Below are 23,307 nucleotides of genomic sequence, written 5' to 3' on the forward strand. Positions count from 1 at the left end.
ACGGTACGGTGGCTTTGTGGTAAGTAATCGGGGCAGCAACCACATTGTTGTACATTTGTATTTCACATTTTTGTTAACCTCGTGGCTCCTAAAGAAGCCCCAGACATCCAAGGAAGTTGGGCACTTCTCCTGTTGTGGACGTGTAAAGCCTATTGAGACAGTGCAGGTGATGTTGGTGACTGATGATATTAGGCAGAAAGTAAACAGCAAGCTGTGTTTGCCAATGTCAACTCTGGCAGAGTAAACTTGGACCCAAGCTGTTTCCTAGCAACCCAATTCCAATGTAACAGTCTATAGTCACCAGCAGCATTTTGACTGACACTACCTCAACTTCATGTCTCTATAATGTCCGCGTTTGAGCAGCTGATGTGTGTAGGCTCGCTCTGATGAACAACTCAAGGACAGATCTCAGATATCTCTTTGGAATAGCTCGCCACACACTCTTTATTAAACTCAACCCCAAATCAAAGCTGTTAGCCTGCAGCTACGACACAGAGTGCCTCTTCTTAACTGATCCAATGAGCCAGAAGAACCTATAGCCTCACTTCCTACTTGGGTGGATCCTGGGGGAAATAAACCTTTTCAAATACAGCAGGCTGTCCAGCTTAACGTGGAGGACATTATATGTCTGTGAAGTGTGACATATGTGTGACAAGATTCCCTAAATAACACTGGCAATATCAACTTGAAACACACAGAAGACACCATCAAGAATTAGTATTTTCATCCATTTTCCATCATTTTCATGTCCAACACATACACACATGAAACCTACTTAAAAGCTTAATTTTTTTTGTCTGGAGTCTGAATATGGTGCCTTCAGAATCCCACGCACTCCTTCTCAGACAGCATTTCCTCAAGGTCTCTGCTTTGTCACACTGAGTTTTCAAATGTCAGAGTCCTTTTCAAACCCTTCTGCTGGAGCTGATTGTTGCCAAGATGGCTGATGCGTATGCTTGGTGAAATATATATATATATATATATATATATATATATATATATATATATATATATATATATATATATATCTTTTCATTCCACGTTGTTCTACTTTTCTCTCCTTTTCACAGTTCTCCTCCCACTCCACAACTCACAAGCCCCCCCTCCCCCTTTCTCTTCTTTTAAAAGTATAGAAATGTACTCACTCTTTACAGTGCATTATTTGCTCCGCTCTCCTTGGCTATCTTCCCTTTTCTCTATCAGTTTGTTGAAGCTTTAAGTGCTGATTCATACAGGAAAAGGGAAAATCCCCTCTGCTCATCTATAACTCCTACACACTGTCCCTCAGAGTCTTTGTTCCCCCTAATGTTCCCTCCTCTAATATCTGTCCAGCTATGAGGCACTCTAACGTGGCCACACATGACAGAGGAGTGGGAGTTGGGTCTCACATGCAGAGAAGTGTAAGCATGCGCAAAAGGGAGAGCCAGGGACATTCTTTTGTATTAAGAACTGTGTGGAAGGCTATCTGCAAGGATATTTGTTTGTAGTTTCTCCTTGAATAGGCTTACTGTTTGTTTGCACATCCGGGTTTTAACAGCCAGTTTCAATAATTCTGCTGAAGAGGTGCCATGAATGTTGTTATCAGGGTTCCCTGCAACTCTAGCTTTGTAACAGAGGTGGAGGCAAAGTCACAATACTGTGGAGGGGACGACCTTGGAGCAGCATAATCAGTGACTCAGTTGCCAGGTTTGAAAAGCACATTCTACTCCTACAAGAAACTTGGTGGCGTGATATGTCAGACAGTAAATCAGTGAAACACCAATTCACAACACATTTAATCGAGGATGGGGACAAACTATCGAAGACCAAGACGGAGGTGCGAATAGCGGAGCTTGAAATTAGGCTCAAAGACGCGGAGAGAAAGAGAGGGAAACAAGAGTATGCAAACGAGAGAATGAGAACCAGATAAGAGGGAAAGAACGAAAGAGGGGCAGTGAGACCGACAGGCACACAATGCTTTGATTATCCAGTACTGGGAACAAGAGTAACGTGAGCCTCAACACAACACAAGGATCAACACATGGATCATTAGACCTCAGCTGAGAACTATGCTGAATAGAGGCTTTCTGGCACATTCAGCCTGTTCACCTAACTCCTTCAGAGAAAAAGAGGCACAGATATCTGAGAGGCACAACAGTGGCATCAAAACAGAGACCAATCAAATGTACAGTAATTAGCAGGTGGGCTAATATTGTGTTGTTTAAGCCTTGCAGTATATGTTGTATGCTTTTTTGTGGTTGTGACCTGCAGCCTTTCATGACCAGCCGTTATGACTAATATTCTACAATTTTAACAGGATATTAGTCAACAGCAATATGATACTGCTGGTCATAATATAAACACAGTGCTTTTATCAATGCAATCGCAGTCTCTAGCCTCAGAGACAAAGATAGCAGCATAGATGTTTTCAAGCCTGTTCATCATTGCTTTTTGGCAGTACAGATGTAATCTGCCACTTCCACCCCTACTGGAGACCTCACTTCTAGTTTGTTCCATAAAAACAGGCTTTAAAGACATAAGCAATTAAAGGGGATTTTCCTGACTGACTGATATTATATTGATGGGTGGCAGCAGTGATGTGCTATCAAATGCCCATCCTTACCGTCATCAGTGGGGTTAAAACCACAGATGTCGCAGATGCAGCGAACCCACTTATTCATCTCCTCTTCGGTGTCAGCCACCAGGTAGAAGACACGGTCAATGGTCTTGATGTCGAATATGAAGCTGTGCTCCAAATCCTTCTTGTTGAACGTCAGCCCAGCGTCCACCTGAAAGGGTAACAAACATATTAGTTTAATATGGCATCAGTCAAGAAAAAAAGACATGACTGAATTTACAGCTGGTCAAAGAGAAATGTACATGAAAGTGACAAGTAGACTGATGATTGACTGATTCGTAAGCGAATCATCATTTTTACTCAACTTTAAAAACATTCCCAAGTTCCAGCTGAATTGTCAGATTTTACTTAGTTTCTTTGCATTATATGATGAATATGTTGGCATCTTGGACTAATTATTTGAAGACTTTGCCTTGGGCTAGAGAAAATTGTGACTGCTATTTCTTTTATTGACTAAACTAAAATAGATAGATAATATCATTGCATCTTAAACCCTCCAAGATTTTTTTGAGTTAACTCTAGTTTGTGTTCTTTGGCAACGATGACTGCATTCAAGTTACACCTATAAAAGTTACATAGTTTTCCACAAAAATGCATAAATGTCAAATATTTTTTAAATATTAGCAGCAAGGCTCAGGGTTTTAAAAGTTCAACTTTTATTGGTTTTTGAGGAAAAGGGGAAAAGGCTAATATCTGTGTCTTAAATGGCTACATGAGGGGATAAATTGTGACACTGTGTGTGAAACTCTGTTAAAATTGGACTTCTTCAAGCATGAATCATATATGCATAAACATGGAACTGGGCTCTTATGCAGGTTGATGGTAATTAGGAACCATACCTGCTCACACAAGTTAAGATCAATCACACGGATGGGCTTCTTGGCATGGTCATTCTTGTAGTACTCCAACACGTCTGGGTCGCCTGTCAGACGGCCACTGCGAAGAACAAACCACCGCTTCTTCCATGCCTGCAGGGTGAGCACAGAAATGAGGCCAAAGGTTATATGTGTGTTCTCACAATGACTGCTCCATTCCCAACTGACCACAGGCTGGCCAAATGCTTTATTTTTCCAGTTTAGCCAATGTGTCCTAGCATAGCTTGTGTCTCTGTGTGCATTCTCGACCAGCTGCACTGCCCTCACTGAAGAATACTCAGAGCCAGAGGGAAGAGGCCCGCAACCAGAAATATGTGTCTGGGATAACCAGAACAAAAGCCACATAGTTTGGTCTAGCACCCTGATTGGGGCGAATAACCAAATCTATAAAGAGAAACAGGCAATTAGGTCTTTTCTTTCAAATGGGAGCTGTTGTCTGTGAGAAAAATGCACCACAAAGCAGACAGGAGACTTTAAATTCAAGCATAGCAGACAGAGAAAAAAAAAAGAGATTGAGTAATATAATACTTATCCTAATTATCCTTATTATATGGGATAATTGAATATATCAGTTCATAGATTCAGAATACAGAGCTATTTTACTGGCAGAAAAAAACAAACCATACAGCTTCAGAACTTGTTTACATATCATGCATAGCAGTCATATCATGGGTTGTTGTTTAAAAGATAAAGGTTGGTGAGAGGGAAGAAAGCCTCTTCGGAGCTTCAAAATAAATATGAAGCAAGAAGCAAGAAATAATTTTGGCCCTACACTGACACTGTGCCGTTTTAAGATTGTGTTTTCCACCTCATGGTGTTTGTAGTTTTATTTAGAGAACACATCCAGCAGTGATTCATTTAAATGCAGACTCAATGGGGTCATGAACTTGTGATTTTGTTGAGTCATGGCAGTTCAGCTGAATGTTTTGCTTTAGAGCTCAAAATAAGGTCTCCACAAAATACTAGCAAGACTTGTTTGAGCAACTGCTGGGTGATATAATAAGAAAGGGGGTTTATTCAAAAATGATTTACTTCCTTGTATTGCTAAAGCTAGCAAAGTAGGCTATGTATGGACACTTTGTGTGTGTGAATAGGTAGTACGAAAACAAAATCTGATGATCAACTGAGTACCAGAAACTTTCCCAGTGCTATTTGGAATGTGAGTTTGAAATGATAGACAAGACCCGGTAGACAAACAACCACCACTGAGATCAGACAGATCAGGGTGCATACCAACAGAGTGTGAGGTATGCAAACTAAAGCTTTGCTGTTGTTGTTTTGGGGTAAGATTTTGCCGGTATTAATAATGCTGAGGGCTTGAGTTTTTCATCCCTTAGCTGTTTTTCCATCTACAGGGTGTCCTTTGTTAGCGGGCCAAGCCCCGGACAGAGACAGCATGAAGAGCATCAGACCTTTCCCTCCACAAACAGAATGAAGGAACAAAGCCCTTCAATTTTAAGCCGCAGGCACGCGGACGTGTCACATGGACAAACACACTAAAACATTAAATAACACACAGTTACATACAAAAAGAAAACAAAATCACATCCCACACTGACATATTGCACTCACGCATGTAGCACATGTTTCACACACTGTAGTTCAAAAGGACTGCATTATATAATCACAAACACACCCACATAGTCCAAATGAGGCTTAAACCTATTAAACCTACCTCCTTTGAGACAGGCCCACTTAAATACCAAATTTAACTATAAAAGCTAAAGTGAGTGTGCAAAAAAACACCACTGATGTGTCTGTGTTGTGTTGGTCAGACAAAGACGGTGGGTGTGGAGAGGGAACCTCTTTCTCCGGCACATGACAAAGCAATCTTGGGTCAAGTTACCCTGTGGGGAACAGAAGGACCCAGGGCTTAGGTTACAGCGAGGCCAGGCCCGCCCATGGTGAGTGTTGACAACTGGGTAAGTTGTACATGCTAAAGAACGACGCAAGTGAGACCTGTTTAACAAAACTGCTTAACAGACATGGAGTAGAAATCCCTTAAAGTTCACACAAGAAAACAACAGGTCAATTACAATTAAGAGATAAAAAAGGAAACCAGGCACTATATACAGTACTCACTGGCTATGATAAGCAGTTTCTGCACAATTACAAATCAAACAGCTCCACAAGCAGCATAATGTAGACACCCAGAGATCATAAAAATGGGCTGCTATAAAAGGACAGCCCCTTTATAGTGGCACAATAGAAAGAAAAAGTCATAAAAAACACACTGAATCTGGTATATTAAGTATATAAATCTAATCTTATAATTTAATTATCAAAATGGAAGAAATTGGCATAGAGAGTACAAATATTGTAATGAGCCACAATTAGTACATCAAGGAAATAATGCAAAAAGATAACAGCAAAAATGATGTATCAACAGCTTTTCACTCCTGTGACAGTCAAAATGTATTAATCTAAATAATATGCAAACTCAACATTTAAGATCAAAATCAAATTTTAAATCCACAGGTGATAGGACGTTAAGGGTCAGTCACAGTTAAAAGCAGTGGTTTCCAATTCAAAGAGGAGCAGCCCTGAAGAGATTCTGCATCCACTGTGTCTGTACTACCATATTAGCATGTTTACAGACAGTAGTAGTGCTAGGATAGCAAGCTGTGTGGTAGCTTGAGCATCTCTCCTCCATCTGTGGACTTTCACACAGCTTTCCTCATCCACAATTATACACACTTGCACAATTTTATACCACTGACTTGTACCACCCGTTCAGTACCAGACACGTGCATAAAAATAAACACGCTCCCCAGAGTAAGAAGCAGCACAACACAATTCTGTCCTTCCCCGGTGAGAGCCACTCTCACCTGATGCGAGTGGTGCGTTTCACTGACATGCACACACAGGTACTTATTACATTTATAGGCACACAAGACGCCAGGAAAGTGGGAGAAATCAGGTTAAAGCAGGAAGTCAGAGAACACATTTACATGCACTGTGATAACCTGGTTACTGTAAAATCCACATTTACGTGCAGCTGGTCAGTAATCAGATTTCTCCTCTACCTCTGCCCACCATATTTCTGAACCAATGCAGGCAGATTTAAAGTGTATTAGTGATATGCACTACAGCCTGAAGTGGTCTTTTTCTTTTTTTTTGTAAGAGCATTTGGACTGGCATTGCAGTGTGATAACAGGCACTTGTAGTGAGACAACAGTTTTTTCCTAATTTGCAAATGAATGTGAATTTAAAAATCCACACTTCTGCTGAGGAAACTGATGTGTATAGATTCATTTTAGTACTTCCTTCACTTGTGGTTGGACTTTGGACTTTTGGATACAAGAATGCACTTTTTATCAATCATCTTGTCTTTCATTCCTCTGTATTGCTGCCACAGAATTATATTATGTAAAAATCTATCATACATGTGCACTCTTGTGCCAGACTTGTTGGAAATCTGCTTATGTGGCCAAAAAACATGTTTCTTGAGCAGAAATGTAACTCTTAACCGAGTTTCTCTCTAGACTAGGTTAAGGAAGCTACGTTACTCATTTACATGGCTTTACAAGACTCATCACTGACAATGAATGAACACACTGAATATCAACATGACAGAACCCAAACCACACCAGAGGACTTGAACCCAAAGCCACAAACGCATACTGGAACTGGATGACCAGAAAACCGTTGCCAAATAATGAGTAGTTGTCCAGCGTTACATACCTCCTGTCAAGGCTCATGAAGAACATGATGAGGTATCTAGTCCTTTTTGTTTTGTGTATTCCATTGTAGCCACAGTTGTGTCGAAGTAATGGTTCAAGTCCCAACAGCTTTGCAGTACTTAATGGCTGCAGGGTATACATCCATTCTCATCTTCCTTAGTAGACCAACAACAGATTCTGAACCATTCAGCTCACTCAACAATCACAGAGCCCACTTCAGCTTGTAGGAGTCTAGTGTTCACAGCCCCAGGGTTGGGAATGGGACGGCATGGGACGATACTGGACTGGGACGGGGAGGGCTCCCCTAGCATGGCAGCTGTCCATGCTAGCTCCCTCTCTATCCCCCCCCTTTTTTTGTGTGTGTGTTTTCTGATAGGGTGAGACACAGGAAGACACCCTCTATTCGCCCACCCAGGTCCTAGAGCCTAGGGGGGCCAGACAGAGAGGGCATTGAGGGTCTGACTAAGACGATGACAGCGGAAGGGAGGGTGGGAGTGTTGGGCACAGATGCCAACTAAGTGGAGTCACGCTGCCGTCAGAGGCCTCCTGACCCAACATCTCTGAAGCATGACATAGGCAAAGGTGGGGGAGAGAAGTAGGTGAAGTGCGTAACAAGGGAGAAAATAATGTCTACCGGAATGTGGTTTCAGAGAGACAGAGAGAGGAGACGATGGAGAAGAGAGATTATCTGCATTATTAAGCACCACCCTCTGCATCTACAGGACGTGGACACAACATTATGAACCACAGTGAAAGTTAATGCAATCCAATACAAATGTCCTTGAGGACATCGGTTTTGTTAGACTTGTTATCACCAAAGTTTCATTGCTTTGGCCCCAAATTTTTAACTAAATGAAAACAAAATACAGCACTATCACTCACGTCAGAGGAGGACTCTGTTCAAGAAGAAGAAGAGGGGAATGACTGTGTGGCTGGGTGATGTTCATGGTACTAAGAAATAGTGGCAGGGTGAGAGCTCTTACTTTCTCTGTGCTGAAGAAACAGCTCATCAAATCCAGCACCTTAGATTTTGCTTGTTCAACATTTCAGCGTTTTATTGTTTTTGCCAGTAATAAAGAATGAAATGGGTCATATCATTACCATATCAGGCATTGGAAACGTCCTGCTTGGTACCATGCAATGTTAAAATCCATACTAGGAGAAGTAGAGAAATAGATGAGACAATATGGCACTACTGTGTGTTTATTAAAGACATGGCAAGACTCCCAAATGCAGTAAGATGCGGAACAAACAGACAGTGGAAATGAGCTATGTTTTAGCCTGCCGCTGCTAAAAATAAAAATGTGTGGCCAAATCAGTCTCCTGTTAACAAGAGTTTCATCTAATGTATTAGTATAAATATGTGAAACTAGTTGCTGGTGAACCTTCCTGCCAACACCGTTCAAGCTCCACCAACTCCAGCTTTACTGCACTTAAAAGGCTAATCGTGCTTCATGGTTTAGATAGCTTAATGCAGCCTAAAAAGCCTTTAAGTGCACTAATTGCTAATGCGAATGTACTGTCATCACAGGCTGTTAAACTGCATACTTAAACTCAGCCTCCATATCTCTAATGGTAAATGATACCGAGATGGGCCTGTGGGTTTCTATATTTCTGCAGCAGCAGCAGTTGGGACATTATACATGACTGTCTCTTGGACAGGGGTGCCGTTTCTTTGACACACTGATGTTGTCTTTTGCAATTCATGTATGCCAGTCGGTGCTAATACAGGCACATGTGCCAGCTTTTCACATTAAATGTAATGGACCAAAGACAATTATAGGACAGTTAAAAGGACACTAAATAGATTGCCAATACTTAATCTTAAGGGTTGGAATCTCAGGCTTACGCTCACTGTGAAACAGTAAAGCTTTAATGTTTCAAATATTGTGCAAACTTTACACACAACTCTAGGTAACCCATTACTCCACAGACTGTAATCTCTATGATATATGTGCTACATGTGCACACAATCAAAACAAATGCACAGACAATATGCAAACACACTTCCAATAGTTCCTCCAAGACTTTACAGAGAAAAACTCAACCCATCAACAGTTAACAGTTTGGAGAGTATCATGCAGTTTTATTCCTTGAAAGCAAAGAGGCAACCAGATAAGCATGGCTAAGTGAAGTGCACACAGACACTTAGGTTTCCATGCTTCTTTTAAAAGGCCAGTATCTATTGTGTGGGTGTGTTACCATATTTGACACATAGCAAAAGACCTGCCGATAGCAGTGTGTATATATCCCAGATCGATACATCTTCTATATACCATGATACACAGCTAAAACTTTGCTGCACCCTGGGAGGAGAATCTGTGCACAGCTGTTCTACTACTACATTAGACCCCCCACTCAGGGGATCACAGCCAATTAAAAAAAGAAGACAAAAAAGAGAATGACGAGGACTACACATAAATAGAGAATATCTCTGTACACAATCCATACCATACTCTATATTTAGCAGAACCTCAGCATCAACAATATTCATAGACTGCACATCAGACACTAACTTAAGTGACACATTAGAGGAGACTCTCTCACCCCCTGTGCTCACACTGCCATCAGTGCAAGTACATAGTTTATTTTTGACATATGTGTAACTGATTATAAGCCCCAACGTGAACCATCAAGAAAAAACGATTAGCAAGAAGAAAGTATTATTATTGTGCATTTCAGCAGCAGACTCAGCAGCACAAGGCATATAAAATAACTAAAAGAGGTCACACTTTCCAATACCTTGGTGGATGTAAATAACAGGTCTGACTGATAATATTTTTCATCATTTTGCCTGGTGATGTATTAATCTCTACATACAGTAGATCAGTGTTTTAATAGCATTAGTTGACCTTTCTCCAGTTCACCCATTAGGTGATAGCATTAGCTTAGCTCACAGGCTCTGGATGCATAGTTAGCACTTAGCAGCATGCGAGTGGCCAGGCCATCTGTCCCGTCTGAGTGGGCTGTGGGTAAATGACCTGCACCCCAGCTGCACTGACTCATCCTAACTAGGACAGCTTCTCTGTTTGTTCCTCAGAAAAACACAGCTCAAGGGATAGAGCGAGAGAGAGACGGGGCGCAGGATGAGCACAGGGTGAAGACGAAGGAGTGAAGGTCAAGATTTCAGTGATAACAGAACAAATCTGCCATAAAATCACACAATCTCAGTACGTTTTATGGACGCACAGAAAACTGACCACATTTTATGGTCCGTTGATATAAAAAGGTCTCTCTTGCACGGGATTCATACTCACACAATCTATCTCTCTCAAGCAGGAAATTAAACATACAACAGTCACCAGTGTGTCAGTATTTATTTGTGTACTCTTCAGCAGTCTCTGTCTCGTTAGAAGGAATAAGGATGCTTAGAGTGAGGTGAGAAAAATTTAAATGAAGCATCAGGTGCAGTAATCTCACTCAGCGTTCATGTGGAAAAATTTACGTGAAAGCACTGCTATATCAGAGGACATTTTAATCTTCTGATCTGATTTGTTGCAAAAGCTTCAGTGCACAATGTTAAAATGACTTCAGTTCTAAACATTTAAGACTGTCATGTTCCTAAACAAATGGGTTTTCAAGTCCCAGTATGCTTATATGAGCTGGAAGTTAGTAAGGATGAGCCAGTGGATGACTCCAGCAACACTAAAACAGGGATACTGTTTTTGTTTGTTTTGTTTGTTTGCTTCGAACTATGATTGGCAATTCACCCCATCTTTCCCTTTCTGCCGTGTTTGGACATATAGCGGGTTTGTTTCAATTATTTGAGCAAATGCCTGAATTTAAAATAATTGCGTTTGCTGACGCAGACAAGCAAAAAAAAAAACAATTACGAAATATTTCCATGACACTGCAATCTGACACAAATGCAGTAAACAAATACGCAATTTTGTAGACCACAGTGCTTCCCTAAGCCTCACTATCAGGACGGTGGGACTATGCTGAACAAAGGCTGTTCTAAGAGAGGAGTGTCAAGAGCGTCAGAGGTTTTGGCGCTCATGGCCTTGGTGACGAGGTCTGCAGAAGGAGAAGGAGGGGAGGGACAAAAGCTCCTCTATGCTTAGTGCCGCAACTTGTATAAATCAGTCTTTGTTAGCGAGACATGACTGGGATTCTTGCTAAAAGGCTATTTTTACATCCTTGAGCACCAGAGAGGGCAGTTAACGTCAAGTAAGAGTCCATGGCCTTTGGCTAAGTGAGGCTTTTCGGCCAACGTCATCAGCCCTCCGCCTGCTGGAAGGAGAGGGGATTTCCATGAACGATGTGCATGCCTGAGGTCCAGCATCCTGGACAGTGGTTAATAGTCAGCCAATTATATCACTCACTCGTTCTGTTCAGATCACAGTCACACATGATGGAGGCTTGTTAGATAACCCAATGAATGGCTCACCCTGACATGAACATCCATAGCAGGTGGGAAGCTCAATATTCTATTCACAATGAAGAAAGTAAAGAACTGCCTGGCTAACACCACAACAACAAACGAGCTACTTTAACCATATGCACAGGAAGGTAGAGCTAATTTCAAGATGTCTTCTTGTTTACCTGTAAAAGAACGAGGTTGCAAGAGATTCAATTCAAATATTTGTATTATTTTAAGTATTACAACTATGTCCTCAAATGTAAAGTCGTGGTGTAGATGGACTATAGACACCGGTGATGTTTGAACAGATCTACACTTCATTAACTTAATTCAGTCCATTTCAGACATTAAGCATGGTACTGTTTTTGCTTGTGCATAACCTGTTAGTTCATGTTTGAAGTTAAAGTCAACAAAACCCAGGCAGTGTAAATTGAACTATCATTCAGTTTCATAGGTAAAAGTAAATAAATGATGTAACTGGATCCAAACTCGAATGGGAATTGACATTACAGGCTCTAAACAAGCTTTGGTGAACTAATGAGCACTTTGCCTCTACCTGTATGTAGGGAAAATGTTCCATAGAGAGACACAAACATGCATGTGATTTGAGGAGGAACGTTTTCCAGTTAGCCCAAACACTAACCATCATCACCAAGAATCATCAATGATAAAATAAACAAAAACAGTTACTACTAAACTACTAAATATTCCCGCAAATGTTTGTAGATAATCCACGACAGATGTTTTTCAGAGCTTGAGTGAAAAACAGTGAGCCTACCTTGCCATCTGTATATCCACAGGAGCTGTTTTCATTCTGGGACTTTAGTTACTTCTGTTACTGAAAGTGAGTAAGCAAGTGTCATGTTGTTTTTGTTGTTGTTTGCCCCTTCTGACTTTATCATGTGCTGCAGTGTGTGTGAGGGTCTGTAGTTTGTGACCTCTCCCTCCTCTGACTTCCTCTTCTATGTAATCAGGTTGTCACAGACCCTCTTAACTGCCACTGGTAAATCAGAGGGGGTGGGACTAGGGGAGACTAGAGGGTGTGCTACTTGAGAAATGAAGTGGGAGTGCACCCCAACAAATAACAGTGTTGCTTTCACCAACAATATTATTCCATTTCTGTTCAAATCTGGTTTTTATTTTTATACTTTTGGTCATCATTACCATCAACTATTACTGAATTAATGTTTCATTTTCCAGTTTTATTGCAAAAACCACAGAGCTGATGTGACACAGCTTTTAGATTAAAGGGCACAAAGCAGCAGCAGCTTTGACAGGCCCATTTTAACCAAATTACACACTATGAAACGCTTATTCAGAAGTGAAAATTTTATCTACATAACCCAAAGACGAGAATCACAAATTTTTCCTAAAAGGGCCTTTATATTATATACAGCATATATAAAGTGCGCACTATCCTTAGACCCTCAATTACTGTGGCAAAGCACATATTAAGTGATTACCTGGACTGTCCGAATGCCTTTCTTTCCCTAAATGACACTGATTTAGAATGATCTTTCACTGTGTTATGCCTTATACGACATCCTGTTTCAAGACGAAATACATCACATTAAGGAAGTAAAGACAGCATTTCATGGAGGCTTTAAAATCTGTCTCGTCTCACCACTCATGTTGGTTGAGCTGATGGTTCTAGCGATGCAGCCCTGTCCCCAGATTACAGCACTGAAATATTCCTTTGTTCGTCTCCTTTGCTAATTGAAGGTCTGCGCAGAGCTCCTAATCACTGACAAATCTCCTTCCTTGAATTTCTTTTTTTTTTCTGTTCTGTTGCATCTGAAGGCTCCATCCTCTTCCCTGGATCTGAGCCTTCCTCTGGCTTCCTGTGGAGACTTTATGATTCTGTTTCCCATCTGTACTCTCAATAAAAAAGGTCAGATATGCCACAGCATGGACAGCTTCCTCTACATGCCTCCTTCACAAAAGCTCTTCCTTGCTAATGCTGCAAAGACAGCTAGTCAGTAACTGGGGGTCTTTTAAGTCAACAGATAAGAAGGCCTTACACAGTGCAGAAAAATGTAATAAAGGTTTTACCCAGATTTCCACCCAATATTGAGGCACTGCTTTGAAAATCCACTCCCCTGCTTTGTAATCTATCTTAACATGCAGGTTTGATGTAGTTATTTTAACATTTCAGTGACGTACAAACTGCATGTTGAAATAATAATGAGTTTTTCATCATGTTGTTCTGTAATACCAAAGTGCACACTCTACAGCACAAAGACAAATTACGTTGCCAGGCAGGCCTATGGAAGCAAAGTCACACATGAGAGCACTGCAGACTGCACCTTTCTGCATAAATAGAAGTACTTTTAACTACTTTTTACACGAACCACGGCAGTGTTCAAATCCCAGCAACAGAGGTGTAGATGGACAACTTGCTATATAAAATCAACAAGGTAAATTAATTATTATTTAATTATCTTGTCCAACAAATTTGAGATTGAATTTAAATGTCATGCTCCAATAATGCAGCAGCTAACTATTGTAAAAGTATACTGTCCTGTATGTTTATACTGGATCCAGGAGAACAACTGACAAAGACTGATTGTCCAAATAAAGAAGGTAGGAAATATAGAGTCTCTTTTCTTTACACCCATAATAGGATTGAGGTCAAAGGCAGCAGAGGAATTAACCAAGAGAAATAGAGTGAAAACAAGCTAAAGATAGGACCACCCAGGCAACATTACTTAAGTAACAGCAACATTAGCTTAGGTGTGCCTGTGTGTCCTACTGAACCCTTGCATGTCCATCTTAGAAACACCCACAGCAAAAACGTAACTCCCAAGTCCCAACTGGTTCTGAACTTATCAATTATTATCCGTGTCCGCAGCATAGCACTGCTCCCATGTGAGAGTCAACCTCTTCACTTCTCTCCTCTCCAAGAGAAAACAAGAACAAATCTTTGTTAAACTGAAACATCACATCCTTGCTTTGTGTGCAAGTGCCCCATCTTCCCACACAGGTCAGAGACACAACAGTGAGAATCTCAAGTCTCAATTCTTCCAGAAGAACCACACAGCTCATGATCCAGAATTCCTCAGAAACTGTATATCCTTTTCTGCAAATGACTAACCTTACATGGTCGCACCAAGGCCTATAATACTGTAGGTGCCCTTTTTTATCCAAGTTCTAGTTTATGTTTTGCATAAATCATCACAAGACAGATCATCACACACACACACACACACACACACACACACACACACACACACACACACACACACACACACACGTAACTAAGGATTTGGATGGACTCGAAGCAGCAATCATTTCTAATGACTTTGATGCTTCCTCATTCTGTGGCTGCACATTGTGCCAGTGTACAGCTGGGAAATGTCAGTCCTGAAAAATGTCAACTCAAATGGTTTTGTGTCTGATGCATCCACATGAATCATAATGCAGAACAGGGGTGGACAACAAACAAAATGAATAAAGCAATAACATATATATATAAATATTGCATTGTATAAGCATTATCTTGATTTAGATAACAGAGGTAGGAGGTCAAACTAGAGTAAATTTGACCTTCTATCTCATGTTCATCCATGGAGTCAAATGGCTGTACTTTACAAGATCATAATCCTATGATTAAAATAAAATTAAAAAAATTCTGTAGATGTAGTACATGCTGCAACAGATGCAAATGTTCATTTTTTTTATTATTATTAATAACATTATTTAGAACCACAATCTCAATATAAGAATTTCTTTAATGTATGATTATATGAAACTATTATAAGTGGCCAGATTGAAAGTTAATGTGGTTTGGTACAGACACTGGTGCAGCAATGCGAGCCAGCAGCAGCCTCTGCACAGGCTTCAATGCCAAACAAATTAGCTCCATACCTAAAAACAGAGCAGTTGTTTTATGCAGCTGGGCATATACTTTCAAGGTAACACTTGTGCATTCCTGCTATGCCAGAAATAAACTAGCAAACTGACATCTGCTGTGTAATGTAAAGACAGTGTGCATGTGTGCCTGTTTTCTGTGTGCTTTAAAAATAGCCCAGATTGTGCCCCGTTCTGTTAACACTATCTGATATTACCAAATGCTTAAAAGTCAGAAAGTGAAAGCTACTTTTCTAAACACCAACTGTCAAAGGCAGCATCTACATTAAGAGCTCCTCTTAAGAGTGAAAGGTACATCAGCAAGCTGACATCCTATATGCATGCTGCTCATCAACAGTATATTGATTCATAAGGAGCACCTATGATCAAAACAAGTCAAGTTCTCCCCGGTTATTGTCTACACAATCCCTCACTCTCTCCCTCAATTTACCATCCCACAGTCGCTCCTCTTTCATGTGCAGCTGTGAAATTCTCACCCAGCCAGGCGCCATCTGACCCCAGCCCTAACAACCTACGGTAACTGTCCAAAGAACACAGACCTTGGTATCTTTTCAAACAGAGCACACAAAGACCAACATTCTCATGAAAAGACCATCTGAGCGGCAAACAGGTGTTTTTAATTCATGGGTTTTGCAGGTGACCTAATAACAAGACAATGTCATGATTTTTTCAAACCATTTCACATGAAAACTAAACATTCTGGCGGAGATCAGAAACAGCAACTACCCAGTCATTAGGTTTCAAAACAGAAGCACATATTGGAATAATTGAACAAGGTTTAAACCATTATCAACAACAACAGCTCTCTGCACAAAACTTTGACAAATAATATCTGCAGAGTGATAATAGTGTTGCATTGCTTACCGAGGTTTTCAACAGCAGGTGTTATATTCTCTGAGGCTTTGTCAGAGACGTGTTCAAGTCAACAAGTTCTATGGTTCTTTGTACCTATTCCACACGGCCCAGGACCACGGCACCGCTTTTAACTCCAATGTCTTGGATAGGCAACTGTGTAATTGCAGTCGTTGCTGCACTAACTCTTTCTTGTAGGGCGGGGACAGGAACTCTCAGTCAAGTAATCATTCCATATCATTCATTAGAGTATCCACAGGCAGAGGGAGGGAAAGACCAAGAGAGAGAGTGAGTGAGTGAGAGGGAGAAGGTGGGGAAGATAGAGCAGATGAGAGCATGAGGAAGTGAAGGACGGCTCAGTGGTTCTGCGCTGTAGCCGAGTGCGATGGGGCTTGTTTATTTTCAGAAATCAGTGATGACTCAATCAATTTTCTGCCAGGCACATTTGACATCTGCCCCCCCCCCCCCCCACGGCCTCACTACACAGCTTTCAGGCAGGTTAGGTTCAGACTTAAACCGTACTCACAGGGTAAAGCATTAACTCACATGGAGTCGGTTTAAACATTAACACAACTGCACATCATGTATGACTGAGGGAGCACAGAAGCGTCAGTAGTTACGTATAATGTAGGAAACTGTTCAGCACTCACAGTATTAGCTTTTTCATCAAAACTGAATCAACTACCTCTTACCGTGTTTTCCAGGAAACATGGGGCTTTGTGAAACGGAGAAAAGGAGAGAAAAACACACACAAAGCAAAATAACATCCCTTAGTGGAAGTTTCCACTTTGTTAGCGCTTTTTATCTTCCTGGTCATCTGGTCCCAACACACACTCTGGGCAAAAAGATTTCCTGTTTTGCCTCTTTTTGTCACTGTGCTTGTGTTTGGGGGTCGGTCAAGCGCTAACTTTAGAACTTCTTCTATATTAACATTATGTGAGTAGCTAATGTCTCATAAGCTGTGCAGAAAATTGTGGATTTGATTCAGACCCCCAAACGGGGTAACTAGACATTGATAGCCTGTATTTCCTCTAGACAGACTCACTAAAGGGAATCCTACACCAGCTGGTCTGAAATAATTTGACCTCTTATACTTCAAGTGGAAAAAACACACATCACACCTGGACTCTGAAAACTCAGTAACGAAAGTTGATGACTTGCTGCAAGATTTTTTTTTTAAACTGTGTTGGAGGAAGTGGTTAAGAATCCCTATCTGATGTTAATTCTATGAGTGAGAGACTCATCCTCTTTGGACAGAAATTGTGCAATGCAACGTACTGCATATATACTGTATACATGCAGCAGCATTACTCTAGCTGCAGAAATAGTTAAACATGTCCTTGTCTAGTGCCATCACCTTTTTATACCTAAAGACAAGGGCTCCCACCTGCAAACACTTCCAGTTCTGTTCATTACAAAAATGACCAGGCCAGGCATACCACTGCATCTACAGTGACTGTTTTACCCCTGACTCACCCGTGTGCCATGATACCATTTGTTTATATATGTCTCAGCCCACATTTGAAAGAAACTGTATCCCGTGTGCTAGCTGCTTCTCATAATAATTTGTGGGCAAACAGCTGGCACTGGTGAAAAGAATTATAGAAACAGCTACCACTGTAATATTTATACTTAAAAAGAAATATAGAGAGAGAGTGGAGCTACTTATGTAGTAGTCAAACGGCTGCATAAGAGCTGTAGACACACTGGTAAAAAGAAGTAATAAATATCTCAAGACTGTCAGGTGAAAGAACATAATAATAGCCTATAAAGCATATGGGTACAACAACTAAGCACTGAGCTTGCCACTAACCATCAAAACAAAGTGACACCTGATTGCAAAACAAAGGCTTCGAGAGAAGACGAAGTAATTATGCTAAGAGAATGGACTTTGCTCACTCTTTCAGTTTGCTGTTTCCCAAGATTTCTTTCTGAAATGCAATATTGCAAAGTCAAAGTTCTCCTCACACAAGCGCTGTCACTGCAAACGCTTGAAGTGGCAGCACTCGTGATGGCCATTTCTTAGCGAAAGCAAGGCTATCGCTTCTCCGGTCATCCTTTGGAGCACTTGTTTTTTTATCATTGACAGTCATTCATACACTCTATTGTGATCATTCATTTTCAGGCTGTTACTTTACAATCAGTTATTCCTCCATGATTCACTGAAAAGGATTACTTGGGACGTAACACTGAACCAAAGAGCAGCTTGCAGTGCTCTTGACAACTCAATGCCCCAAACACCGTTGTTCAGGTTACATAAGAGTCATCAAGCTTCATTTCACTTCCTGTCTTCCATATTATTGGTGTGCTATTGCCCGAAACAAACTCTACCATACTAATGTTGAAGAAAAATTGTTGGATAGTTCAGTCCGTCTCTGACCTTCTGCTGAGACTAACAAGCCAACAATATTTATAAAATGCTGATAGCAGTATTCAAATGCCAAATGACCAGCTCACTGGTTATTGAAATGCATTTCGTGGCTCTTTACCTGGTTCTGAAGCGTCCGAGCTTGGCGCAGATAAAAACGAGAAACATTGCGAGAGAAGCAAGGTAGGCAAGCTGCTGACCAGCCACTGTTGTCGAATGAGTCTGGCCACTTTCCTGCCTACCCTGCTGACTTCCCTCCCCTCCTCTTTACTCCATAAAGTCTGCAACACCCTGCTCCAATAACCCCTGACCCACAGGAAGTAGACACAATGGACTGAAAATAACACACCACCTCCCCTGGCAACAACTGCCCACCCCAACCCCCCTTGCACACTGCTTCTACACTACAGTACACCTACAATACACTGGCCCAAGATAGGTGGGCAGAACCAAAAATATCAGCCAATACTCAACAAGCTATGCCCACATGCCAAGAAGTGCACCGTCCCACTTTGAATCCCCGGCGTGGCTTTTGATCCACTCCTGCACATTCACAAGTCAGTGCAAAATGGTCCACTTATAATATTATAGATTATTATTGTGGACCTTCTGAGATATTTTTTTACATTAGATGTTTAAATATGAGCCTGCAGCAGCACAGCCTTGGAGCTCTCAGTGAAGCAGAGGGTTTCACACTACAGCAGGTTGTGGGTTGAGCGGCAGACTCATGACGGTCCCACTGCTTCCTGTAGGGGGACCACTGCATGGTGAGATGGATGACTTCTCCATAGTCAGGCCTGAAAAGCATCTGTGGGTGAGTGTGTGGGCGTACGTGTGAGTGTTTGGCTTATTTGTTACATGAAATTAATATATACTGTATATTGGTGTATATTTAGTATATATGCAGTTTACACCACTAAAGCAACAGAAAGTGTAGTTTCTATATTTTAAGGTTTTCTGATTGATTACAATTCAATGAGACTAAAATGAATCTGGATAATAGGTTCCTTGTTAATACTGTGTTATTCCACTCTGTGTGTGTCTAACCCAATCCTTATCCATGCAGTGAACTGCAGCAGTCTAATCCAATCAGCCCAATGAAAATTATTCCAAATCACATTTAGTGGCCAGTGAGAGGTTGCCTTAGACATGATCTAATTAGCCCCTCTCTTGCTGGAGTCCGTCCACTAGGAAATGGCTTGAGATGCCGTACACAGAGATAAGGAAATGGACTTGCTTCTGTGTTGCCAGTGGTGTTGCATTCAAAAAAGCAGTGCCTGGTTACGCAGCAAAACAGGAGATGAAACAAGGCTGAAGTAGAATTTTGGTTTCTAGTTATTCCAGTCAATGAAAATCTGAAATTTAATTCATAGGACGCTCAAAGGACGGGTAATAATGAATGGTAATGACATGAATTCAGGTGCTGCTGCAAATTCTATTCTGATATGCGGCCTTTCTTAGATCAGAAATATACAACATGGTTATTCTTAGTACTTGCATTAAACATGTTTGGTGTCCTGTTCTATGAGCTGAGCTGTTGAGCATGCCGAGGCTTGTTAAGTTAAAGACACACCTCCTTTTTCAGCCAGTCGCCTGAAACTGGTACACACCTCCAGTCTCTGTTGTCACATTCAGATGATACTGCTTCACTTTCAGTTGAAAGGGAATGTGCGTGGTGTGAACACATACCTCAGAGGTTGTGTGCTGCATGTGTGTTCATGTGATTCCCGTACACTGATTTACATTCAGTGAAGAATGTGTGGAATCCCTCATACACATTCAGTTTAAGCCACCAATGCAGGCAGCAAAGGTAACAATGCAAAGTATTTTTCCAACTGAATGATTACGCAAACGGCCCTAAAACAATGTCAGCATTTTTTTTTTTTTTTTATTTCCTCTCTCTCTCTTCAGCTGTGGGTTGGCTTCTGTGGGTGTGTGCTTGCATGCCTGGAGATTTGTTCTAACAGCTTGCACTCATTCGTACTGAACTCAGTTCGCACTTACCATCTCTTGCACACACAGCTTCTCTTTTAAAAAAGGTTTAATTTCCTAACCTTTTCAGTCTATGAACCATTGTGTTATTCAACAAACTCTGTAATAACCCAATGAACAAATTTATACATTTGTGCATTTTACATTTTAGGGACATCTAATGCATGTGCTGTTGCCGAGGGAGGCCAAAAGGAAGGCTCTGACCCAAATCGGGTCGGGAGACAGACCTAATTGGCACCGATTTCACAGATGATTGTTATTAAGAAGTTAACGTTAATTTACAAGTTGTCAAAGAAAACTTCGCATATTACCCAATGTAAAGTTAGTAGCCTTCTCCCCTGTGTCTGCCTGTGACACAATCTATCCTCCTTGCCAAGAAATTTGGTAAAATAGATCCAGGTTTTCTGTTATTCCTCTCTTGCTGATTGAAACAGCATGGCTAATCCACTCTTTATTCCAGCCTAAAAGTCCACTTGCTGTCCCAGTGACTGATGACAAACGCTATTAACTAGTTTAGAAATAGCTTTGTATTTTTGTTGCATCTAGCATAATAGCGATAACTTCAACTCTTTACCCATTTGAACTATAATAGAAATTGCTAGTTCCAAACCTGTGGGGGTCCCAGGTCCTAGGGGTTCAGGTGAGCCTGTGAAGACCTTTACTCCACTGTCACTCAGTAGTTTCCTCTTTGAGCCACCCTAATGTGAATAACTACACTCTGTGTGCAACAATGGCTGCAGTTACAGTTTATTGGGACATTTTGATCTGAATAAATATGATCATCATCACCATCATACTGAATGATGATTCCCACCCAATTATGCTACATAAAATTATTATATGGGGTATCCTGTTTATAGGTTACAAAGTTAGAAATCAAGATGAATGCAAATGAATTATTCATTTACTGTGTATTCTGCTGAAGCATCACTTTTATCAGAATATAGTCTGCAGAATCAAATCAATGAAGATGTAGACGATGAAAGAAAGACTATATAATCTTAAAATTAATTATAAGAGTGAAAAGTTACTTGATACACTTTTATCCCCTGAACAAAGTATTAAGGCTTAATTTCACCTCCTTTACACAAAATGTTGTTTCCAAACGGTCCTGTTTATTCAACAAGGTCTGTATATGACGTATTCTAATTCTGACTGGGCTTTTAATCTGATTATTAAGAGATTACAATGAGAAGGATTGTAGATATACAGCAAAACAATCCAGGTTCAAATAAGGCATCTTCATTAAGGCTGTGCAATTCACTGAAAAATACTACGAAAATCTAATTATCATGATAATGTTGTTGTCACAATATTTCCATTAATTGTGCCGCTCTAATCTTCATGACAGAATAAAAAATGAAGTCGTGCATGTGGAAGATCACTAAAGCACAAATCATGGCCAGTCGACACTCGCTCCATTACTTAAGTATATTTCTCCCTTTCTTGTAATTGATAGTTATTGCTCCTCCAGCGTGGTAAAAACGCACTCACATTGGCTTCTGGTGGCAAGGGCAAAATCCAGATCGGCAATCATTACCTATTACCCTACGGAGTAACAACATTAAGCTAAGGGCATGGAGAAATGGAGATTGTGCATCCATTATGCGCACTGGGCTTAATTCCCCCCGGCACAGTTTTTGTAAAAATTGTAAACACATCAATAGAGTAAAGAAGAAAAAATTATTTTCTGCTTTTTAAAAGCGGTTTTCTTGTCCACTTCATAGGAAGAGCAAAAGAAATTCCCGTCACACCGATGCATGAAAATGACCTCTAATGAGTGATTTCTTGGTGAAAAGACACCAGCTGCTTATGGAAGGAACAAGTATCTGACTGTCTTTGTGTTTTAACTGCTCCTCTAATAAAGAAACATACCGACAAAAACTCAGTGTTACTCCATGACTTATACACTAACACCACAATTACTATGACTCCTTTATACAACCAATGGGAATCTTTCCTGAAAATGATTCCCAGACTCAATGTGCTTAATTACCCTTGTTCATACAGTGCCCTATTCAATCTGCATACTCTGAGGACGGTTTGTGAGTGCAGATGGCAGCCCACTCTCAGCCATGAGAACCAAAGCTGTGCTAGAGATAAAGACCGGCTCATCTGACTTCAGGATATGTGACTCCCCAAAACACAAGTTTATCACATTCCCACAGTATCCTTGTTGTTTTGTCTTTCAGTTTTAATACGTTTTTTTTTTTTACCAGATAAGCAGGAGGTCAAAATGTTGCATGCTTGCTCCTCCACAGCCTTGCCACTTGTATCCATTGCATTCTTTCTTTTGATTACCTGCTCTCTCCTGCCTTTGCTTCTCCTGCCCTCGCCAATCTAAGCTCTCGCACAAAGTCACATGCACTTGTCAAAGCTGCATCGTTAGAATTCAACACATTCCTTTGACATGGCAGACTTGGTTCACATGATCACGCTGTTCCTTGACCGCTGACGAGAGGGGCTTGAACAATTCTCCTTTCAGCCCCTATTGACGTGTACACAGTCAAACAATGCAGTCCAGCCAAATGTTTACACAACTGTTAAGTTAATGACACATAGCAAATCTCATGCAAAAAGTTCATATTTAAGATGTCTCTGAGAAAACATGGAATATAAAAAGCAGATTTTCCTTTTTTCACCACTGCTGCAGAACTGCTCGTGCAACTTGTACTAATCAGTAAGTT

General features: G+C 40.8%; 1 protein-coding gene across 6 annotated transcripts in view; it reads right to left on the minus strand.

Moving 5' to 3' along the window:
* The window catches only part of gab1 (GRB2-associated binding protein 1), a 51,332-nt gene that overhangs the window by 14,078 nt on the left and 13,947 nt on the right, over positions 1-23,307 (minus strand). For 4 of the 6 annotated variants that reach the window (XM_051384310.1, XM_051384308.1, XM_051384309.1 and 1 more), the window contains 2 exons: positions 3,457-3,585; positions 2,603-2,768 (listed from right to left, as the gene is read on the minus strand). In XM_051384310.1, the coding sequence (XP_051240270.1) occupies positions 2,603-2,768; positions 3,457-3,585 (295 nt within the window). Of the gene's footprint in view, positions 1-2,602; positions 2,769-3,456; positions 3,586-7,176; positions 7,415-12,316; positions 12,476-23,307 lie in introns of those variants that run through there. The other 2 variants (XM_051384311.1, XM_051384312.1) reach the window with 2 other exon arrangements.

This window comes from Dicentrarchus labrax, unplaced genomic scaffold, assembly GCF_905237075.1.
Source record: "Dicentrarchus labrax unplaced genomic scaffold, dlabrax2021, whole genome shotgun sequence".
Classification (NCBI taxonomy): domain Eukaryota; kingdom Metazoa; phylum Chordata; class Actinopteri; family Moronidae; genus Dicentrarchus; species Dicentrarchus labrax.